Source organism: Myotis nattereri (assembly GCF_964212035.1).
Source record: "Myotis nattereri genome assembly, chromosome: 8".
NCBI lineage: Eukaryota > Metazoa > Chordata > Mammalia > Chiroptera > Vespertilionidae > Myotis > Myotis nattereri.
Window position 1 is genome coordinate 16,204,140 of NC_138083.1, and position 19,951 is coordinate 16,224,090.

At 42.6% G+C, this 19,951-nt stretch overlaps 1 protein-coding gene across 3 annotated transcripts in view; it reads right to left on the reverse strand.

Annotated features, from left to right (window-relative positions):
- Window positions 1-7,083: 7,083 nt before the first annotated feature.
- KIZ (kizuna centrosomal protein) overlaps window positions 7,084-19,951 on the reverse strand; it is a 123,522-nt gene continuing 110,654 nt past the window's right edge. For all 3 annotated transcript variants that reach the window (XM_081097207.1, XM_081097208.1, XM_081097206.1), the window contains 4 exons: window positions 19,572-19,673; window positions 14,348-14,441; window positions 9,141-9,184; window positions 7,084-7,226 (listed from right to left, as the gene is read on the reverse strand). In XM_081097207.1, the coding sequence (XP_080953333.1) occupies window positions 7,123-7,226; window positions 9,141-9,184; window positions 14,348-14,441; window positions 19,572-19,673 (344 nt within the window). In that variant the 3' untranslated portion in view covers window positions 7,084-7,122. The remainder of the gene's footprint in view (window positions 7,227-9,140; window positions 9,185-14,347; window positions 14,442-19,571; window positions 19,674-19,951) is intronic.

Below are 19,951 nucleotides of genomic sequence, written 5' to 3' on the forward strand. Positions count from 1 at the left end.
CATCATGGCCTGCACTTTCTTGCAATCCGGGACTCCTCAGAGTATGTCCCTGCAGGATCAGGCCTAAACCAGCAGTGGGACATCCCTCTTGCAATCCGGGACTGCTGGCTCCTAACCACTCACCTGCCTGCCCGCCTGATCGCCCCTAACTGATCGTCTGCCTGCATGACTGCCCCTAACCACTCGCCTGCCTGCCTGATCACCCCTAACTGCTCGCCTGCCTGCCTAATCGCCCCTAACCACTTCTGCCTCAGCCCTGCTACCGTGGCTTCATCCAGAAGGTCATCTGGAAGGACGTCTGGAAGGTTGTTCAGCTGTCCAGTCTAATTAGCATATTATGCTTTTATTATTATAGATGAAGTGAGTTTATTTTGAGAAATGCTTTTTTTGTCATAAAAATCTAATTTGTATAACAATAATGTAGATATACTAACTTTATTTTTAATTTTTATTTATTTATTGTTATTTAAAGTATTACATATAGTATTACATATGTCTCCTTTTCCCCCTACTGACCTCCCTCCAGCCAATTCACTCCCTGGCACATACCCTCACACCCCTAGTGTCTGTGTCCATTGGTTATGCTTATATCTAACTTTCTTTTGATAACTGCTAGATATATATCCCATCCTTTTTCTTTCCCTCATTCTGTGTTCTGATGTTTTTTATGTGTTTCTTTCAAATGATAAATAACCCTTTATTTCTTTAAAAAAATAAAATAAATCCAGCCTGTGCCAGCCCTCTCAGTCTGGGTGCCAGACAGGAGAGTTAAGAAGCCATCCCCAGATATCCAGCTCCGCTAAGCATACAAGTGACTTCACCTTCAGTATTGAGGTTAGCACATGCAAGACCCCAAGCAAGAACCACCAAGCTAAGTAGAGTAAACCCACCGAACTGTGAGAAATAATAAAAAATCATCTTTTCAAGCAATTAAGAATTGAAGTGGGTTTTTACACATCAATAGGTAATAAGGAGAGAAAATGTTTTAGTATCAGAACAAATAGAAGAGTGGACATTTTTTTTTTTTAAAGCTAATGATTTGACTATATATAAGGTATTAAATTTTTGTATGTTAAACTAAAAATATTATAAATTATATAGGAGGATACAGGCAGACACTGCTTCAGGTGTCCTGAGAAACAAGGGTTCTAGCCCCATAAAACTAGACATTACACACTCTTTGGGGCATTGCTAGGCTCACAAGTGGCTGGTGAGGTCTCCAGAGGGTGTCTCTTCTTCCTTATCCTTTAAAAAAACTACAAACCAGAGTTGAGCTTAGTGGGTCTGGGATTGAGGGACTAGGCAGCCAAAGGCTGGAGCAGGAATACCACGGCCAGAGAAACAGAGCTGGAAGTATTAGGTCAGAAATAGAATACTGGGGACTAACTATAATTATAAGAAATATTAAACATGCTCTGTTAACCTTGATTGTTTTGTTCTGATTAGAGAAAGCACATTCTAACCTGGCTGGGATTTGTACACTCTGGGACATGGGAGCTACCATTGGAATGCAGTCCATGCTCCTTTCCTGAGAACTGCCTGTCATTATGGAAAGATTTACAACCTCGTGGCTGAAACAATCTAATCCTGGAGGCACCCACCCTTTGCAATCTCCAACCCCTATTGCCTGTAAGCTGGTCTGGAGGTACCTGGAGGCACCAGCCCTCTGTGGACCCTCTCCCCCCAGCTCAGCCTGCATTGCTTGTAACCTGTAACCATTATACCATGCCTACTCTTCCATGACTGTAATTCTTACTTTCCCATGTAATCTTTGCCCCTCTACCCAATACAAGTAGCTGGCTTATGGGGAGAGAGAGAGCAGGTTTTTGTGGATGGCCTGCTGCTCTCCCATACTGCTGGCAGTATTGGAATAATGCTCATATGTGACTCAACCCTGTCTCTGCTTAAATGACTCAAGTAATGACAGGCAGCCCTGCCCCCTTGGTTGTCCAGTTACAGAAGCAGCAGAGAGTGCTGAGCCGTGCTGTCTCCAAAGCCCCTTTTCTCTGACTTCTTCGTTAGTGAGCCAAAGCAGCCCAGCCTAGGCTCATTTCCCCACCTGGTCCCTCTCCTGTTGCTGCTTCTGTCCTAGGCCCTCCCTTGTGTCACTGTCCCCAGCTTTAATAAGCATCCTCTAAAAATCACCTGGACTTGTGTTGTGAAATCTTTCCTGCACAAAGTCAGGAACACACTACTGGCCAGTCCTAGGAAGATCCCCTCAGGGTCAGGTCCCACTCAAGTAACACTGTCATATTCTGAACTCATATGGGCCAATGTCACCTCCCAATTTCTTAGAAGAGGGGCTAAGAGTGACTTCAAACTTGGGCTTCTTCAGGAAATTGTAAAGCTAGGAGCTGTGAGGAATGCTTTTCTGATCAGGCAGCACAGGCAGCACGGAGACCCAAATGCTCTGTATTTAAAGATGAGCTCAGGCCAAATTTCTTCCTGCTCATTCCAGAGCAGGGCTTGAGAGTTCTAATGGACGGAGAGGCTCTTCAAGGATCTCCAGTTTGCTTAGCAGGGACCATATTGACCTTCTGTTTTGAATCAACGGTTCTTCCCCGGAGAGCACACAGAAGATCAAGACTGCAATCTGTCCTTCCTCCTTCTTTTCTCTGTGTAAATCCTGTCCCAGTTCTCCCAGAGCAGTTTCTTTGGGAAACATTTACCTGTGACTTCCAAGGTCCTAGTGATGGTCCATGGGGCTCCTGCAGGATTCTGTTTCTGAAGGTTTCCAGGGGTAAAGGGTGGAGGGGAGGAACCATCTAAACCAAGGGGCATGGCCCCTTCCTTCCAGGCAGAGGACTCAGGGGAAAAGGACTCCACCTTAAAGGATTAAGATCATGAATAACCGTTGGAAGTTCCTGTAAACATTTTGCATTTATGGAATTAAAATAATGACTGTCCACATGATGTAAAGGCAATATAAGCTCACCAAGCACCTTCAAGAACCTTCCATGCAGCATCAATAAGAAACTTGTGAACTTGTTTGGCTTCAGGACCAGATAATGTGCAAACCAGGAATTATAACTGTGTGTATGCCTGTGTGTATTGTTTTTCTTCATGCAAAAAATAAAAATGTTGTTAATGGTCTGACTAGGTTCCATAACTAAGTACTCACCAGTGGATGTGAGAAATTCCCATGCCACTTCTTCAAAGGAAATCCCTTTCCTAGGACTTCCGCTCTTTCCCTCCTCTAGTGCCTACTATCCAGGTTGGCCATGCAGACCAGGATGATGCCCTGGGGATGGAGGAGGAGCAAAATGGGAAGGACCTGGATTTTTTAATGTGCAAGAGCAAAGGCACCTGCCAAACTTGGGGTTGCTGATGAGAAAGAAATAAACTTTCATATATTAAAAGCCACTGTATTTGGGGGCCAATTTGTCACAGTAGCTAAAACATTACCTAAACAATTTACAGGGATACACACCAAATTCATCTCTTTGTATATTTGGCCTGGCATAATATCTAGGCCATACCAAGTACTCCAGAATGAATGCTCTTGTTAAATGAGTGATTGAATAATGGTTACTTCTTATATTATGCAAAAATGCCTATGAGAAAGGTTTGAGCATTGAGACCGATGCAGGCCTACCTGGAAAGGGAGAAAGAACTAGTCCTTGCCAAGAATTCGGACCAGGAGGCAGGACCGATAGCATTCTCATGGCACTGGGACATAGGATATAGTTTGATTTCAGTTAATTCATACAGTTGCCACAGGTGTGCTTGCAAGTGCTGGGAAGACCTGGCCAAGGGGGCCTTATGAATGCCATCGGTAAACCACCATGGCGATTAAACTGTAGGGTGCTACACAGCGCCCCCTTGCTCTTCTCTCTAGCACATTCTCTTGGTCAAGGAGCATCCAGCATTAAATTTGGGAATGCGGAGATGGCAATTGTATTGCCCATCAGTATCATCTGTCATCATCTTTGAGCTGCCAGTGTGACAGCTGGGGAAGAGCAGGATCAAGTTGACTGGCAGAATGTTTTACATCTAATGAGTTTGTGCACAATGATAGCAAAATAAATAAGACTCTAGAGGAATTCGGTTGTTGCTGGCATTGCGAAGTGAAATATGGCCTTCCCGGAAGCTCACAGAGCCATCTGTCATCAAATATTAGTCTCTGTGTCAATGGCTGGACTGGCCCGAGGACATGGAAGACCTCAGTGGGGGAGGGATAAAATGTTAAGGGAGCTACCTTAAGGAGCCAGAGATTTCCGGATGATTTGAGGTAAACATATAAAACCACTACCCAAGGCAGTTAGACTTGAAATCTTGGCTGCTGAACACTAGTAGGTCTTTCAATGGGATGCGTTCTGGTTCTCTCACTTGGGGTAAGTTCTTGTGTAACATAATCCTTATCTGCTTGCATCTGGGCCTAGAATTAGTGCCATCCTCTTTGATGTATTTTTGCCAGTTTGACACATCAAAATCTGATTGTCACCAAAGCACTCCGCTGCTGCCACAACTGCTAGTGACAGGAATACCGAAAGTGGATGAAAGCTTGAGAATTGGATGAAAGCTGTTAGTATGTGTCGTTGTTCGGTCCCCTCATTTTTTTTGTTACGGAAAAGGATGAGTGAACTCACAAGCTGTCACAAATAGAGAACTGGGCCTTAAAAATCTCATCAGTCAGTAACACAACGGATTGCCAAAGGTGTGAAACCACATGGTAATGAGGAAAGTCTGGGAGGACACAGTGGCATGTTGACCATTTAAAAAGGAGGTGCAACTAGAAAAGCAATTCAAAGAGACGAGAAGTTCAAGGATAGCCAAGTCCTAGTGGCAGCAAATGCAGGAAATTTCATGGCTCTTATCTGAGTGAAGTTTTCAGCTCAGATTGGCCCTGATGGTGTTTATGCCTGGAGACTGTCCTTTCCCACTGCTGATGGGAGACCCTGCATAGGCTTCTTTTGGGAGTTACAGGGACAGTAAAGTGAGATAGACTTTGGTGTTGCAAACTCAAAGAATTCACCTCTAGATATGGTTTCCCTGTTTAGAGTAACCATCCCCCAGCATACTATACTCCAGGACTAGTACTGGTAGATATTTACAATAGATACGGTAGAATGATGCTCAACATCAGTTCTAGCCTCTGCTTGTATGCTTTGCTATGGCCTTACCAGAAGCTCACAGAGCCATTGCCATCAGAACCTGAAAAGCTAAAAACTACATTTTCTAGATTCCCTTGAAGCTTCGTTGTCATTTAGGTAGGTCCTACCAATCAGATCTACTTGTATGACGTTTGGAGAGTGGCTGTGAACGGGGAGTTATTGTTTAGTGGGTACAGTTTCAATTGTACAAGATGAAAAGAATTCTGGGGATGGTGATCGTACCACAACAGTGTGAGTGTACTTAATGCCACTGAATGGTACACTTAAAAATGGCTAAGATGGTAAATTTTATGTGTATTTTACTATAATTTTTAAAAATTTAAAAAAATCATCCCACTGTTGTACACATATAAAAAGGAAAATATGGGCCAACTAAATAAGTTAATTTCCAGTTTGGTTCTGGGAGGAGTTTCAAGCAAGATCCACCTTCTCCACTGCCATCTTGAGCCGATACTGAATGAATTTTTTTTAAAAAATATATTTTATTTATTCTTTACAGAGAGGAAGGGAGAGGGATAGAGAGTTAGAAACATCGATGAGAGAGAAACATCGATCAGCTGCCTCCTGCACCCTTCCCATTGGGTATGTGCCTGCAACCATGGTACATGCCCTTGATCCGAATCAAACCTGGGATCCCTGAGCCAAACTGGTTAGGACCTGAATGAATTTCTTGATAGTTCCCTTCCACTTCACCATTCTGCCTCCAAATGTCTTTTTGCTTTCTTGGTGGTGTCCTTTATAGTAAAAAAAAAAAAAAAAAAAAAAAAAAAAAAAAAAAATTTAATTTGGTAAAGTCCAATTTATCTAGTTTTCTCTATTGTTATTGCTTTTGGTGTCATATCTAAGAAACCACTATCTAAAGCAAGGTCACAAAGATTTACATCTATGCTTTCTTCTAAGAGTTTTATATTCTTACATTTAGGTCCTTGATCCATCTTAAGTTAATTTTTCTATACAGTTCAAGGCAGGGACCCAACTTCATTCTCTTGCATAAAACTATCCAGTTGTCCCAGCATCATTTGTTGAGAAGACCAATCCTTTCCCTATATAATGGTCTTGGTATCCTTATCAAAAATTAAATGAACATAGCCCGGCTGGTGTGGCTCAGTGGTTGAACGTTGTCAACCTATGAATCAGGTCATGGTCCAGTTGGGGCACATGCCCGGGTTGCAGGCTTGATCCCTGGTGGGGAGTGTGCAAGGGGGGGGGGCAATCAATGATTCTCTCTCATCATTGCTGTTTCTATCTCTCTCTCCCTCTCCTTTCCTCTCTGAAATCAATACAAGTATATTAAAAAAATTAAATGATCATAAATGTAAGGGTTTATCTCTGCATTATCAATTCTAGATTATAAATCAATATTTCATTGATCTATATGTCTGTTTTAGTACCACACTGTATTAATTACTGCAAGTTCTTAGTAGGTTTCAAAATTGGGAAGTGTGAGTACTTCAACTTTTTCTTTTTCAAAACTGTTTTGGCAAATCTGGGCCCCTTAACATTTCCATATGGATTTTAGGATCAGTTTGTCAATTTCTATAGAGAAAACAATTTGAATTTTGATGGGTACTGAATTCATTACTTTGCTTTTTGATAACACTGAAAAATGAATATGCTAGCTACTTCATAATCTATCTATATATATAAAAGGCTAATATGCAAAGTGTCCCCTCAGGAGTTCAACAGGGAGAATGGGAGTTCGATCACTTGCTATGACTTTTGCTGACCACCAGGGAGAGGTGCAGAATGAAGGAAGGCCCCAGCTGGCAGCCATAAGGCCCCAATCAGCCCTGATCGCTGGCCAGGCCTAGGGACCCTACTCATGCATGAATTTCATGTACTGGGCCTCTAGTTATGCCATAAAATTTCAGTGGAATAGCAATGTGGTCCCAAGTTTTCATATTAAACAATTAGAAAACTTAAAAGGACTCATTTATTTTGGAAATCACATATGAAGACAGGGTTTCAATTTGTTTAAATACTTTATTTGAAGAACAGTTACAGTTTATTAGTCATAAAAATCATCAAAATCATCCATGGATGTGCTATGGTCTCTAGGACGTAAAGCAGCTTCAATTTCTGAGTTAGTGTCATCAGACTCACCCCAGAAGGCTGGAAGAGAAAAGAAGACAGCTATTTAACATCTTGGTACCTTGATTAGCCTGGTTTAATTAGCTGGACTGGTTAATTGGAGCACTGGTCTGCAAAAGGCCTCCTAGGGACAGCATGTGATGTTTCTGACCAGATACACCTGGAATGCATGTCTGTACTGCACAAATTTACATATTTTACAGTGTGTTCTATGTATTGCTATGGAAAACACTTTACAGAATACTTTCTTTTCCCTTCCGTGTGTCCAACTCTTTACTGTAGGATTGGGATTTAAAATCAGGATTAACACAGAAGCAGGATTACCTGGGTATTTTATTAGGTCTGATACCACCTCACTGAGCTGCCTCTCCACCTTGATCTCCCTCTGTTCTTCACTCTTGTGAAGCAGAGAGGAGAAGAGAAGAGATGATTTACACTGGCACAAAGGTCTGGGTACACATGGTTTATTTTGGAGGTAATCCTGAGAATGATGGGGGTTAGGAGAACTGGGAAAGTGACACAGGGAAGAGAGAAAGCCACAGGGGCCGTTAATGAGAAAGGCTGGTGGCGGTGGTCCTACAGGGGATCCTCTGAGAGACGGGAGAACTCTCCTTAAATTGTCCAAAGAACAAGGAAGTGAGATAATTTATCCACCAACTTCCATGTCTCCTTGTGTGAGGGTTGTTCTCAACCAGGGCATCTACTCCCTGGCACTTGGGCTGCCCTGTGAGAAAGGAGCTTTATCTACGCCTGTGGTCAGATAAAGCCCTCAGGTGGAGAGCCACAGCTGCCTGATGTAGAAGGCCAAGGGCATGCCAGTGAACTGCTGAGGGACCCCACAGTGATCATTCAGGATGTGGTGGGGATATTGTCTGCTACACTGACAATCTCCATGACTATCAATATCTACATGGCATGACCTGTCAGCTCTGTGATGCTTTCTAATATATGACTCCAATAATCCTTCTACCAACCTGGTAAGGTAAGTATTAATATCTCTGTTTTACTGATCAAATTGAGGCTGTAACTGGCCAAATCATCATCAGTGGCTGGTCAAAGCCCAGAGTCTCACTTAGGTCGTCTGACTCAAATCCATGTTCTCAATTATAACCCACTAGAAATGGGTTTAAGGAGACAGGAGTAGATAGAGACCAAGCTCAAAAGGGAATATCCTAGAATGCTGTGAAAGGAAGGTTAGACTCTCCTTGTAAGCTGGGTGTTAAAGGTTGAATAGGAGCTTGTAGGCTGAGGAAAAGAAAAAGGAACATTATAGAGAAGGAGTAACAAGAGCAAAGGCACACAGCATAAGGCTGTGATTAGACTCAACGAGGATAAGACTCTTGGAAGAGCTGAGCTGGAGAGTAGGGATGGGGCCAGACAAAAACAGGAGAAAGTATAGACTTTATCCTGTAGATGGTGGGAAGGCATTGGCAGTTCTTAATCAGGAAGGTAAGAAGGTTAAATGAGGTTGTAGATGCTGGTGGGCAGGTGTAGGACAGTCAGGAGTTGGGAAGAGGTAGGATGTTAAAAAACCAGTTTGAGTCTCCTGCAAGAGCCCTTCATGTCTTGAGAAGTGGGTACTTGCAGGGCACTGGCAATGAGGATGGAACAGAGGCAAAAAACATTTCACAGGTAGAATACAGTGCTGGTAATCAATTATATGCGGAGGTCAGGACTCCCTGCATATTCATACTTGCAAATTAAAATGCTATGCTTCTCACCTATGGCACCCATGTGCTCTCAGGTCACAGCCCTGTCACTGAAGCCCTCCAATCCCCTCACAGACAACATCCCCCAGGGAGAGTTAGTTGCAAGGACTGCCCTTGTGATCACAGATGTGCTTCATGGCCCTTACACCAGAAAACTAATACATGTCACAAACAGGTCTTTTGGTCAGAACAGAAAATGGCAATCTGGTCTCGTTACTTATCTTACCTTTAGACTTTAAGTTGGTAGTTAGTTTCTTTTTGTTTTCATGACTGTAAAATAAAGGAATAACCTGAGTTCTAAAGAAAAAGATAACCAGACTAATATTTTTACAAAAAGCACCTTAGGGAAGAAGCACATGTTATTCACTGAAAGGCCAGAAAATTTACATTTACTCCCCAACTTTTAAAGCAAAAAGAAAATCTCAGGCCTGCCGTGGCCAGAGGCGTTGGCTGATGCTTTGGTGGGAGGGTCCCTATTACAGCAGCATCGCTGCTGCCCCTGAGTGTTGGCTCTGCAGCAGTTGAGTCAGACTCCACCCGCCCCCGCCCCCGTCTCCCTCCCCCGCCCCCATGTGCCAAGGGGCATTGCACACTGTGCTGTTTCAGAGAATGAATGCAAGGCAGTGAGACGAGGACCGATTTCCCGTCAACAGTCTCTGGAAAAACTAGTGTGTAAAGCGTTAGCACTTGTAGACAAACTAAAAGAGAAATACCTGAAGTAGGGAGTTCAAGATGGTAGGATACAAGAAGTTGATGAGGAAGTTAAAATACTTATCTTCATCAAGCCAATACTTAATGTTTTAACAAAGGAGTTAAAAATAAACTCCCACTTTCCTTAGTTAAACATGTTAACATGTGGCAGAAAAAAAATACAATTATCCTAGAAATCCATGCTTAAGTCTCCGCGTATCACATGCATAAAAATGCAAGTGTCTAATGCATCTAATATCTAGCAGTTTGTTTGCTACAGCCAATCAAACAAGAAACTGGCTCTATGGGATATGATGCCCACATCAGTGCTCCTTTTCAAGAGCTTTTGCAATTTTAATGAATTTAAAAGTCTCCTGGGGGAGCATCATTCAATTTTTAAATCATACTTAAATTCTCTAATGTTCAGCCCCACAACCACATCAAAATTACAACTAACCTACAGAAAAACCATCACTGAGAACCACCTAAAATATAGCGGAACTGAAGTCCTCAACTAGGGATTTAAAGAAGAAGCCACATGAGATAGATAGGAGGGGCAGAAACATGGAACAGGCTGGTCCCACTCCCACGTATGGCGGTTTAAAATCAGGAGGGATATTTCAGCTGTGGAAGTCCCCCCTAGGAGTCCCAGCCCTACACCAGGCCTCCCAGCCCAGGGTTCCAGAGCCAGGAAGAGAAGTCCCCATAACTTCTGGCTATAAAAACCAATGGGGAGTGTGGCTGAGGGAGATAGAGGCTGCTGGAGTCCAAGGCAGTTCCTCTTAAAGAGCCCCTGCATGGACTTACTCAGACTCACTCCTGAGCTCCAGCACTGGGACAGCAGCTTGAAAGGAATCAGGGGCATACAGAGAGACTCTGAATTGGCTGGTAGCAGGGATAGGGAACATCCAGCCCATGGGCCATATAAAGCCCATGAAATCATTTGTCTGGTCCTAACAAGGCATTAGGGGTGAGTTAATTAAATGTTTGACCAAATGTAGCAGGCTAATTTTTAGGTTGATAATTTTATATGGCCCTTGAATGATGTTAAAAATATCCAAATGGCCCTTGGCAGAAAAAAGGTTCCTCATCCTTGCCTAGGTCCTGTCAGGTTACTTCCTATTACTTTCCAAAATTCTCACTCTTTCCCTATGCATTGCCACCCTCTGGTCAACAAAACCAGCATCTCTTGCCTGGATCTTTTTTCTTTTTTTGAATCCTCACCTGAGGATATTTTTTTGTTACTGAATCTAGAGATTGATTCTGGAAAGCAGAAGGCAAAAAATAATCCAGAAAAAAAAATCCCAATGAGTATCCCTGCAAATCTATAAATACTAATTTTAAGTTTCAGAGGCAGACCAAAGTCTGAGACATTCTAATTCAACAAAGTCTGAGCGCCCCCTGATGGTTAACCAGGAGCCCTGCAGCAGACACTGCTTTTTAGCTGCCTGGGGTCAACTTGTTAACTAACTCCTTCCATTTGGCTAATCAAGCCATTGTTCTTTTGTGCTCTGTGTAGAAAAGAGAGAAGTATACTAGTTTATGATGAAAAGCATGTGGATTATTTAGGAAGCTGCTAATTCAGTAGAATTTAAGGAGAATGCAGATTTGCTAAGCCAGAGATGCAGATGGGGGTTTTTATATGAGAACCTAAAGTGCATCCAAGAAAACCTCATTTTTATTTCTTTGTGATCTTCTTATCGCCCCAGGAGGAAACGGCATAGTGACCAGGCAAGAAGAGAGACACCACGGTCCCCAGAGCAACAGCCGTAGCCTGGCGCCCTCCCCTGGCCGCTCCCGTAGCTGCAGGGCTGGTACGGAATGCCACCCAAGGAGGCTCTGCCAGGGTGCCTGCGGTGGTTGGATGACCTCTGCTACCTTTCCCCCCAGCAATTAAGTTGTAAGCACACATCCTTTTCTTTTGGTAAAATGTTATCTCGATCCAACCAGTAAACTGAAGTTACCCGACAGGCTGTTAACATATACTCTCCACTGAACAAATGGATCTGGGAGAGTGAAAGCGGCTTCCCGGGGAAGGTAGAGCAAGACAATGTTTGCAGAGGAGAGGAAGCGCTGGCATGCACCCCGAACAAAAGGGAACAAGTGGTCTTTACGCGGAGAACAGCTTCCTATTAGGACTCACTCCTTCGTACATTATGCCTTTCATCCCCACTCAACCACAAAATGATTTTGCCGAAGCAAATACAATAGTAGAAAAAGATTTACACTGAAAGAATCTTTAATAATAAACTGTTGCCGATCTGCCTGCTTGCCTGTGATTTATAATACAATAAACATCGGATTCTATTACAGCTCATGCACTGAAGCTGCTGTTCTGAAAAATGGAATATGAAAGCACCCGGACCGCACCACCATCACAATGAAATGAGCATGTATAAATGTGCTAAGAGTATCTCTTTGCATCTTTTATAGCTTGTGTGTATTAATCTGTAACGCTTATTAAGAAAGCCATTGCTATGCAAAGCAGCACCCAATCCCTTTCTCTGGCTTTTCAACAGAGTGCACTGTTTAGCCAATAGGACGGACCCTCTGGCCCTCATTCTGCATTCATCGCAGGCAACATTTGCACAATGTATCTCTCAAAGGCGGCTGAAAAGAAGGCCTTAATACTCATGTAAACAACTGCAAACCAATTACTTAATGAATCAGGCCCACACATAATGAGGTGCAGACAAAGAGCTATAAATGTATTTTTGCGCCCAAGCCACTGCTTTAAAGTAAAATCCCTCGGCTGTAGTTTGGGCTTAACTAGCACATCATAATTATTGTCTCTAGGACATCAGAGGAAGCCATTTCTTTTTTTTTTTTTTTAGGTCCAGCGGGCTCTTTTTTTTTTTTTTTTTTTTTTTTTTTTTGAGGTTGCTCATCAGCTCACTGACAAAATAGAGCAAAGAAGAATTTTTAAAAGTGCTACAGCAGCACTGCACTGTTATGTTTATTCTCAAGTACTGGTTTCGAGACCACTTGTAAAAGCAATAAAGCACGAGGAGTGACTGTAGTAAGTGGGATCTTTAAATGTAAGCCTCTAAGAAATTTCAGTGAATTCAGGCACAAACAGCAAAATCAGAGCTCTCCAAAGCCCAGGGTGGCGTATTAACAACAACTCACCCAGCACAAGAACAAAACCAGAAACATCCAACCCAGGCCTTGGCGCCCAGACCTTTTCCTCACTGGATTAGAAACAAGGCTTCTGTGCGGAATGTTTTTTCTTAAAGGGGGTGATGTGATTACTTGTAATTTATTTAGGAAATTAATTTCATGCAGAAGAAACAGTAATAACAAAAGGTCCCTGACTCAAACTGAAAAAAAAAAATAGAAAAAAAAGAGATTGCTTTCTATAATGAAATATAGGAGTAAGACATGAAATGATCAGGCTGAGAAAATGTTCTGCAGAATCCAACTGCTTTCTGAATGTATTTAAAAATTGCCTGAAGAATACATATAAAGAAAAGTTTAAGCAGGATTGGGTTTTTAATGCCTCCAAAATATAATAAAAACATTTTTAACCACCTTTAAAAACTAAATGCTTGTATTATTATACCAAATTGTAACCATTAAATGCTAAAAACTACCTGTAAATTTGTCTTTTAAAATTCCTTTTAGAAGACTTAAATCATAAAAATATAATACTTTAATATACTTCCTGACCCATAATTCATTTTATACGTACATCAAAAACATGGATGAAAATCCAGGTATTAAAGATAATAATTTCTGATAACTACATGAGTAATTCCCTAAAATTAAACTTACCAGGTTTCTAAAAGCAGAATTCAATTTTAAAATATCATTCTTTTAAAAATATATTTCAGGTCCTAAAAATATTGTAATGTTTTTTAAAATATAAATGAAAACTTTTTTTTTTTTCATTTTAAAACACTATTATTCCTGGATCAAATCACTTTATCTTATGGGATACCAGAAATGTGAAGTTCCTGTTTTAAAATTTGGGCTAAGCAGTTAATTCAAATGTAATGCAATCATCCAAAGGACTTTTTAAATGAGAAATGTTACTACAAAAGGAAACTTGTAGTAACTTCTAAATGATATTCATCCCAAAGCAAAAAGGAAGGTACTTCATCAGACGCTTGCTTCTATTCCCATCTATAAATTCTTGCTAATTGACTCATGCCACTGCCCGTTTAGCATTTTATGTTGATGACAAATCCAGCACACAACTCACTTATCATTGCTTGGAAAACTTAAAGTGCTACAGTTAAGAAAAAATGTGAAGAAATAAATTTTGTTCTTTATGGAAAATAAGAAAAGATAGAAAAGGAAAGTATAATGTAGCCCAAATACTTAGTACAAAAGAGGAGTACAAAAACAAATAGCCAGCAATGCTGTATGTACATCAGCTGTCTCAGAAAGAAGAAACGGGCCACTTTATTTCCTTTAAGGTCCGATGTTTTCTCTGCCCCTTCCCATTGTGTGGTCTCTAAGCAGCCCTACTGCGAGCAGCTGTAGACGCTAATTTGTGGTTCACTGAGGTGTCAATTGAGTCTTAAACCACGGAAACAACAGCTGCAAAACAATACTTGGCTCTGGTGCAAACATTTTCAAAGGTAGGCTGAAGTTTCAACTGTTATTTTAGATAAATACCAGAACCAGAACCTTCCATCAAGTCACACAACAAAATAACATGTAGCTGGAGTTTGATTCATTGCATAGTGACATTTCTCTTCTTGTTGCCACCATTCAGAAAGGCTTTCACGACTTTACCTTGACAAAGGACTTCTTTCGCTAGATGAAAAACTAGTTTCCGATGTGATTTTGTTAGTTGTCGTCTTCAATGTACCACCGCCAATGTTCAAACCTGTGACAAGCACCAACAGGAGAGGGAGCATTAGCCTACATATAGGAACAGACACAACGAAGAAAGAAGGGGCCTCACAATAACTTTGGTAAAATGTCAACAGAGGAAGATGCTGCTCAAGCCACAGAAAGCAAGGGCGCTTTTGAGGCAAGAAATAACAAATTGGTAGAATCCTGAAAAGAAGTGTGTGTGTGTGTGGGGGGGGGGGGGGCCGGGGGGGGAGGGGAGGGGAGGGGAGGGTTTCCCAGTGAAACACAGAAGCCACAAAAAGTGAATAAAATCATTCAAAGAACACCATTTTAAATGATCAAGATGCACGGGTAAGCACATGGATCCCCACTATGGCATCGAGCTCTGGATAATTCACATTGTTATAACACACAGGCACCAACTCAATGGGTGCAAGGAGCCAGGTCTCAGAAATAACGGACACTCCTGGAGACAGCTGCCCACACCACCCACCTTTTAAAGCGCCTCTGCCAAATCCTCTGTTTTTCCATCTGAATCTCCACTGAAAACCGTCAAGGCCACTCTTTAACCAGCCTGACAAGGTTGATGGGGAAGATGCACAATGCACCTTTCCCCTGGAGTTGGGGAAACCCCATGATGCCCCCAATTTGCGGGGCAACTCCTGGCCTACGCCTCCTGGGAGTCATCAGCCTCGGATGTGTTTGTTACAAGTCTGATTCTTAACTGGCAGTGGCCCAAGATCACAGATAGAGAGTGCCAGGGCAGCTCAGCAAAAGGCATTTGCTGACTTTCTACCCCGTAATCTGCTTGCCTGCACAGAACCTCTGCAGCAGAGGGATTCTCTTGATAACGTGTCCATGTGCAGCCTGCACAGGTCTGCAGGTGCTTACCAGGACCCGGTCATTTCAGATAGGAAAACAAAAGCACCAGGTTTAAGTGGCTTTCTTTAGAGACAGGTCCAGAGACAAAAAAACTAAGACATCTGGTGTAGAAAGCAATTGAAACATGCACCGCACTTCAATCGTTAGACTTGGGGGTGGCTCCTGAGTTGAGAGTGCACATGCCCATCACCACCTGGAACCGTGCTGTGAAGTTTAACAAGGTACTTGGCTTCCATTTTCCTCTGCCCTCTGAGCCTACTTCCTGCTTCTTTTTGGAGCTCAGAGAAGTCCCCAGGATCAGAGTGAGAATGAGAAGGAAAAAGTAATGCATGACCAAAATGCAAATGAAATACCAGAGGCAGTTTCTAACTACAATGACTGCCAACACTATTAGAAGCACTAAGAAAATCCAAAGGACGACAATTTAGAATGTTGCAAACACATCGTGTAATTTTAAGTGTAGAGTGAGAAAATTGAATCTAGGGATACTTGACTACAAAACCCATATAGTATCACTTCACTTACGAATGAATTAACAAAATATGTTTAATTATTAATACATTAATACTATAATTTTGATACACATCCAACAGACTACAACTTATATCATATTTACTCGTCCTTTGAACCTGTCCAATGAACTATCCAAAGTATACTTACCAATAACAAATCTGTGGAGTCGCCTGTGTATGTCTGCTAACCAGCTATAATGCTCAGAAAGAGACATTACTTTCTTGGGGCCTTGCTTATAAAATGAGGGGGTTGAATAAGTTCCCCTGGGTTCTAATTCTGTGACTCAAATGTGAAGAAGGAGATGAAAAGCAAACATTTAAGGGCTCACAAGTGCTCTATCTCTCCAAAGTGATGAAGACTTCTATTGCGGGCAGAGGCCCTGTTTTATACCTGAACAAACTACAATGTTTCATGTTCACAGAGTTCAAATCACCGCCACCACCACGACCACCACATGCCAGCCCTCCTGGAGGCTTTTCTCCAACAGGCACAGGGCTGGGTACTTAAGCTACAGTGGCTCACTGAATCCTCAAAACAACCAAAATAAATTTTGCAGCAACCGATTCTAACATTACAATTAACTAGGAAATAGCTTCAAAGACAAGTCTGATGTACCATTAAGTGTGTCTCTCAAAAAAAGTGTCTGTCTGGTGAACACATCTTTGAGACAGTTGGGAAATCTGAATATGGACAGGAAATCATGTGATATTAAGAAGTCATTTTTTGCCCTAGCCAATTTGGCTCAGTGGATAGAGCACTGGCCTGTAGACCAAAGGGCCCTGGATTCGATTCCAGTCAAGGGCACAAGTCTGGGTGTGGGCTCAATCCCAGTAGGGGGCATGTAAGAGGCAGCCGACCGATGATTTTTCCTCATCATTGATGTTTCTATCTCTCTCTCCCTCTCCTTTCCGCTCTGAAATCAATAAAGATATATTTAAAAAGATTATTTTTTCATTCTGATAGATAAGAATAATGGTATGGTGTCTTATGTAAAAGTAACATTAAAGTGTACTTCCTTCAGTATTAATCCATTTATTTTCACAGAGGGAACTGAGGTGACTTATACTAAAAAAGTGTAATAAAATGAAAACCAGAGCGGAAACTAAGATGGCGGCATAGATAAACACCGGGAAATAGTCGCCTCCCACAACAATTGAAAATTAGCCCAAAGGACGGAGCAAACATCGTCCAAAACAACAGGAAGGCTGGCTGAGTGTAATTTCTACAACTAGAAGAAAAGAAAAGCACGCTGAGAGCCAGAGGAGCTGCGGAGGCTGAGTGCAGAGGTACGCGGCGGCTCGCGCGCGCGGAAAGGGGGTGGCACCTGAGGACGCGGCTGTCTTTTTGAATCACAAGCTCCCGACTGCTCTGATCTCCGGTTCTGGGAAGTCTCTGGGGACCCAGGACTCATATGGGGAGAGGCTGCTCTCTCAGGCGGCAGCGGGCGAACTTGGGGGCAGATTTCTCTCGGAGGTGCTTGCAGCCGTTACCGGGACACTGAGACGCGCGACTCCGGGCGCGGAGAATCAGCCATAGCTTCTTTCTCCGGCCTTTTGCCTCCCTGAGACCCCGCCCCACCCGGGCTGCAGCAGAGGCTTTTGCATGTGAATGCCCCAGAACTTTGCAACCTGATAATTACCTAACTGCAGCCGGGCCAGCCAGACCCGGAACTTCCAAGAGAAGGCCCAAGGCCCCGCAGCGGCTTGCATTGCTTCACAGCTGAGCCTCTTCGTAGTTCCTGCTGTGTGGCCTCAGGCAGGGGCTGAATTAGCACCTCCTTAGATCCAGGAGCCACTGTACCCAGTGGTCAGAGGGGGACCATTCTCCCACTTCAGACACAGCTGCTTCCCACAGCCAATTGGCCTGGAGGTCAATTCCTCCCAGTGGTCCTACAACAAGCGAGGCACCAAGCGTGCACCAAGAGTGTCCACCCCGGGTAACTGGGGAAGCTGAGCCACTGGGCCCTACAGGACACCTGGCGCGCAGGGCCACTCTATCAACACAGGGAAGCAGCCAAAATGCGGAGACAAAGAAACAGGTCACAATTGGCAGAAACGGAGGAGGCCAGACGACTGGATATAGAGCTCAAGGCCACGTTTATAAGGTTTGTCAAGAATTTTATGGAAACCGCCGATAAATTTAATGAATCCCTCAAGGAGTATGGTGAGACCATGGAGGTCATGAAAAAGGACCAATTAGAAATTATGCATACACTGACTGAAATAAAGAATACTTTACAGAGCTCCAACAGCAGACAAGAGGATCCCAAGAATCAAGTCAAAGATTTGAAATGCAAAGAAACAAAAAATACCCAACCGAAAAAGAAAAAAGAAAAGAGATTCAAAAAATATGAAGATAGTGTAAGGAACCTCTGGGACAACTTCAAGCGTACCAACATCAGAATTATAGGGGTACCAGAAGGAGAGAGAGGGCAAGATATTGAAAACCTTTTTGAAGAAATAATGACAGAAAACTTCCCCCACCTGGTGAAAGAAATGGACTTACAAGTCCAGGAAGCGCAGAGAACCCCAAACAAAAGGAATCCAAAGAGGACCACACCAAGACACATCATAATTAAAATGCCAAGAGCAAAAGATAAAGAGAGAATCTTAAAAGCAGCAAGAGAAAGACAGTCAGTTACCTACAAGGGAGTACCCATCCGACTGTCAGCTGATTTCTCAACAGAAACCATGCAGGCCAGAAGAGAGTGGCAAGAAATATTCAAAGAGATGAATAGCAAGAACCTGCAACCAAGATTACTTTATCCAGCAAAGCTATCATTCAGAATGGAAGGTCAGATAAAGAGCTTCACGGATAAGAATAAGCTAAAGGAGTTCATCACCACCAAACCAGCATTATATGAAAAGCTGAAAGGTATTCTTTAAGAAGAGGAAGAAGAAAAAGGAACTCTTACCATTTGCCACAGCATGGATGGAACTGGAGAGCGGATAAATACCACAAGATCTCACTTATTTGTGGAATATAATGAACAACATAAACTGATGAACAAGGACTGATCCAGAGACGGAGAGGCATTGATTGGACTGTCGGGCCTTGGAGGGAAGGTAGGGGAGGGTGGGGGCAAGGGGGAAAGATCAACCAAAGGACTTATATGCAAGCATATAGGCCTAACCAATGGACACGGACAACGGGGGGGTGAGGGGGTGAGCGGGGAGAGGGGGGGTAGAGGGTACACATATGTAATATCTTAATCAATAAAAAATATTAAAAAAAAAAGAAAACCAGTGAAAATCATAAAAATACAATAAAATATTAGAAAACAGAGAAAATTACACTTAAAACAAACATCCCAGATTGTCGAAATTACATTTAAGCTTAAAACTAGTTTTTACTGGGATTTAGTATTCTCATCTAAAGAACCCCCAAATACCTCAACATTCTGGGTAGCCTAGGATGGTGCTCCCATTGATGGTTAGGAAACTGGAAGATGTGGGAAGAAAAGGACTGGACGTGACTCCTGTGGTACTTAGGGACACGTTGCTCTCATGTGCCTGCAGGCAGAATCCCAGGGTCTGTAAGCGCCATCACCTTGAGGGGCCAGAATGTATCCAGGAGGGAAGACTTTTCCAAACTCGTGTTCATTAACAACTGGAAAGGTACTGGCTCATTCTGACAGTGACAGTTTGTTACAAAGCAAATTCCAGAAACCTTCAAAGAATGACCACTCTTCCCTGAACCCAGCACTGGCCACCACCCTGTGCTGTCCTAGACACTGATTTCAAGGGCTGGATCTGCCCTTGCTCACCTGGAAGCTGTGAGGCAGAAGCGTCCTTTTGGAGTCTGTCCTCAGTTTGATCTGCATTATCCTGAAGGGCAGACTGCTTCAGCCACTGGTAGACTTTTGTTTCTATTGATGACAAAAAAAGGCACAGAGATTTGGATATCTACATGCAAAAGAGAGATGGACCCTTACCTTATATCATACAGAAAAATCAACTCAAAAATGATTAAGGACTTAACTGTGAGACCTAAAACTATTAAACTTTTAGAAGAAAACATAGGATAAAAGCTTTAGGACAGTGGACTTGTCAATGATTTCTTGGATGACCAAAGCACAGTCAATAAAATAAAAACCGACTAATAGGACTACTACAAACTTAAAATTTTTGCATGTCAAAGGAGACA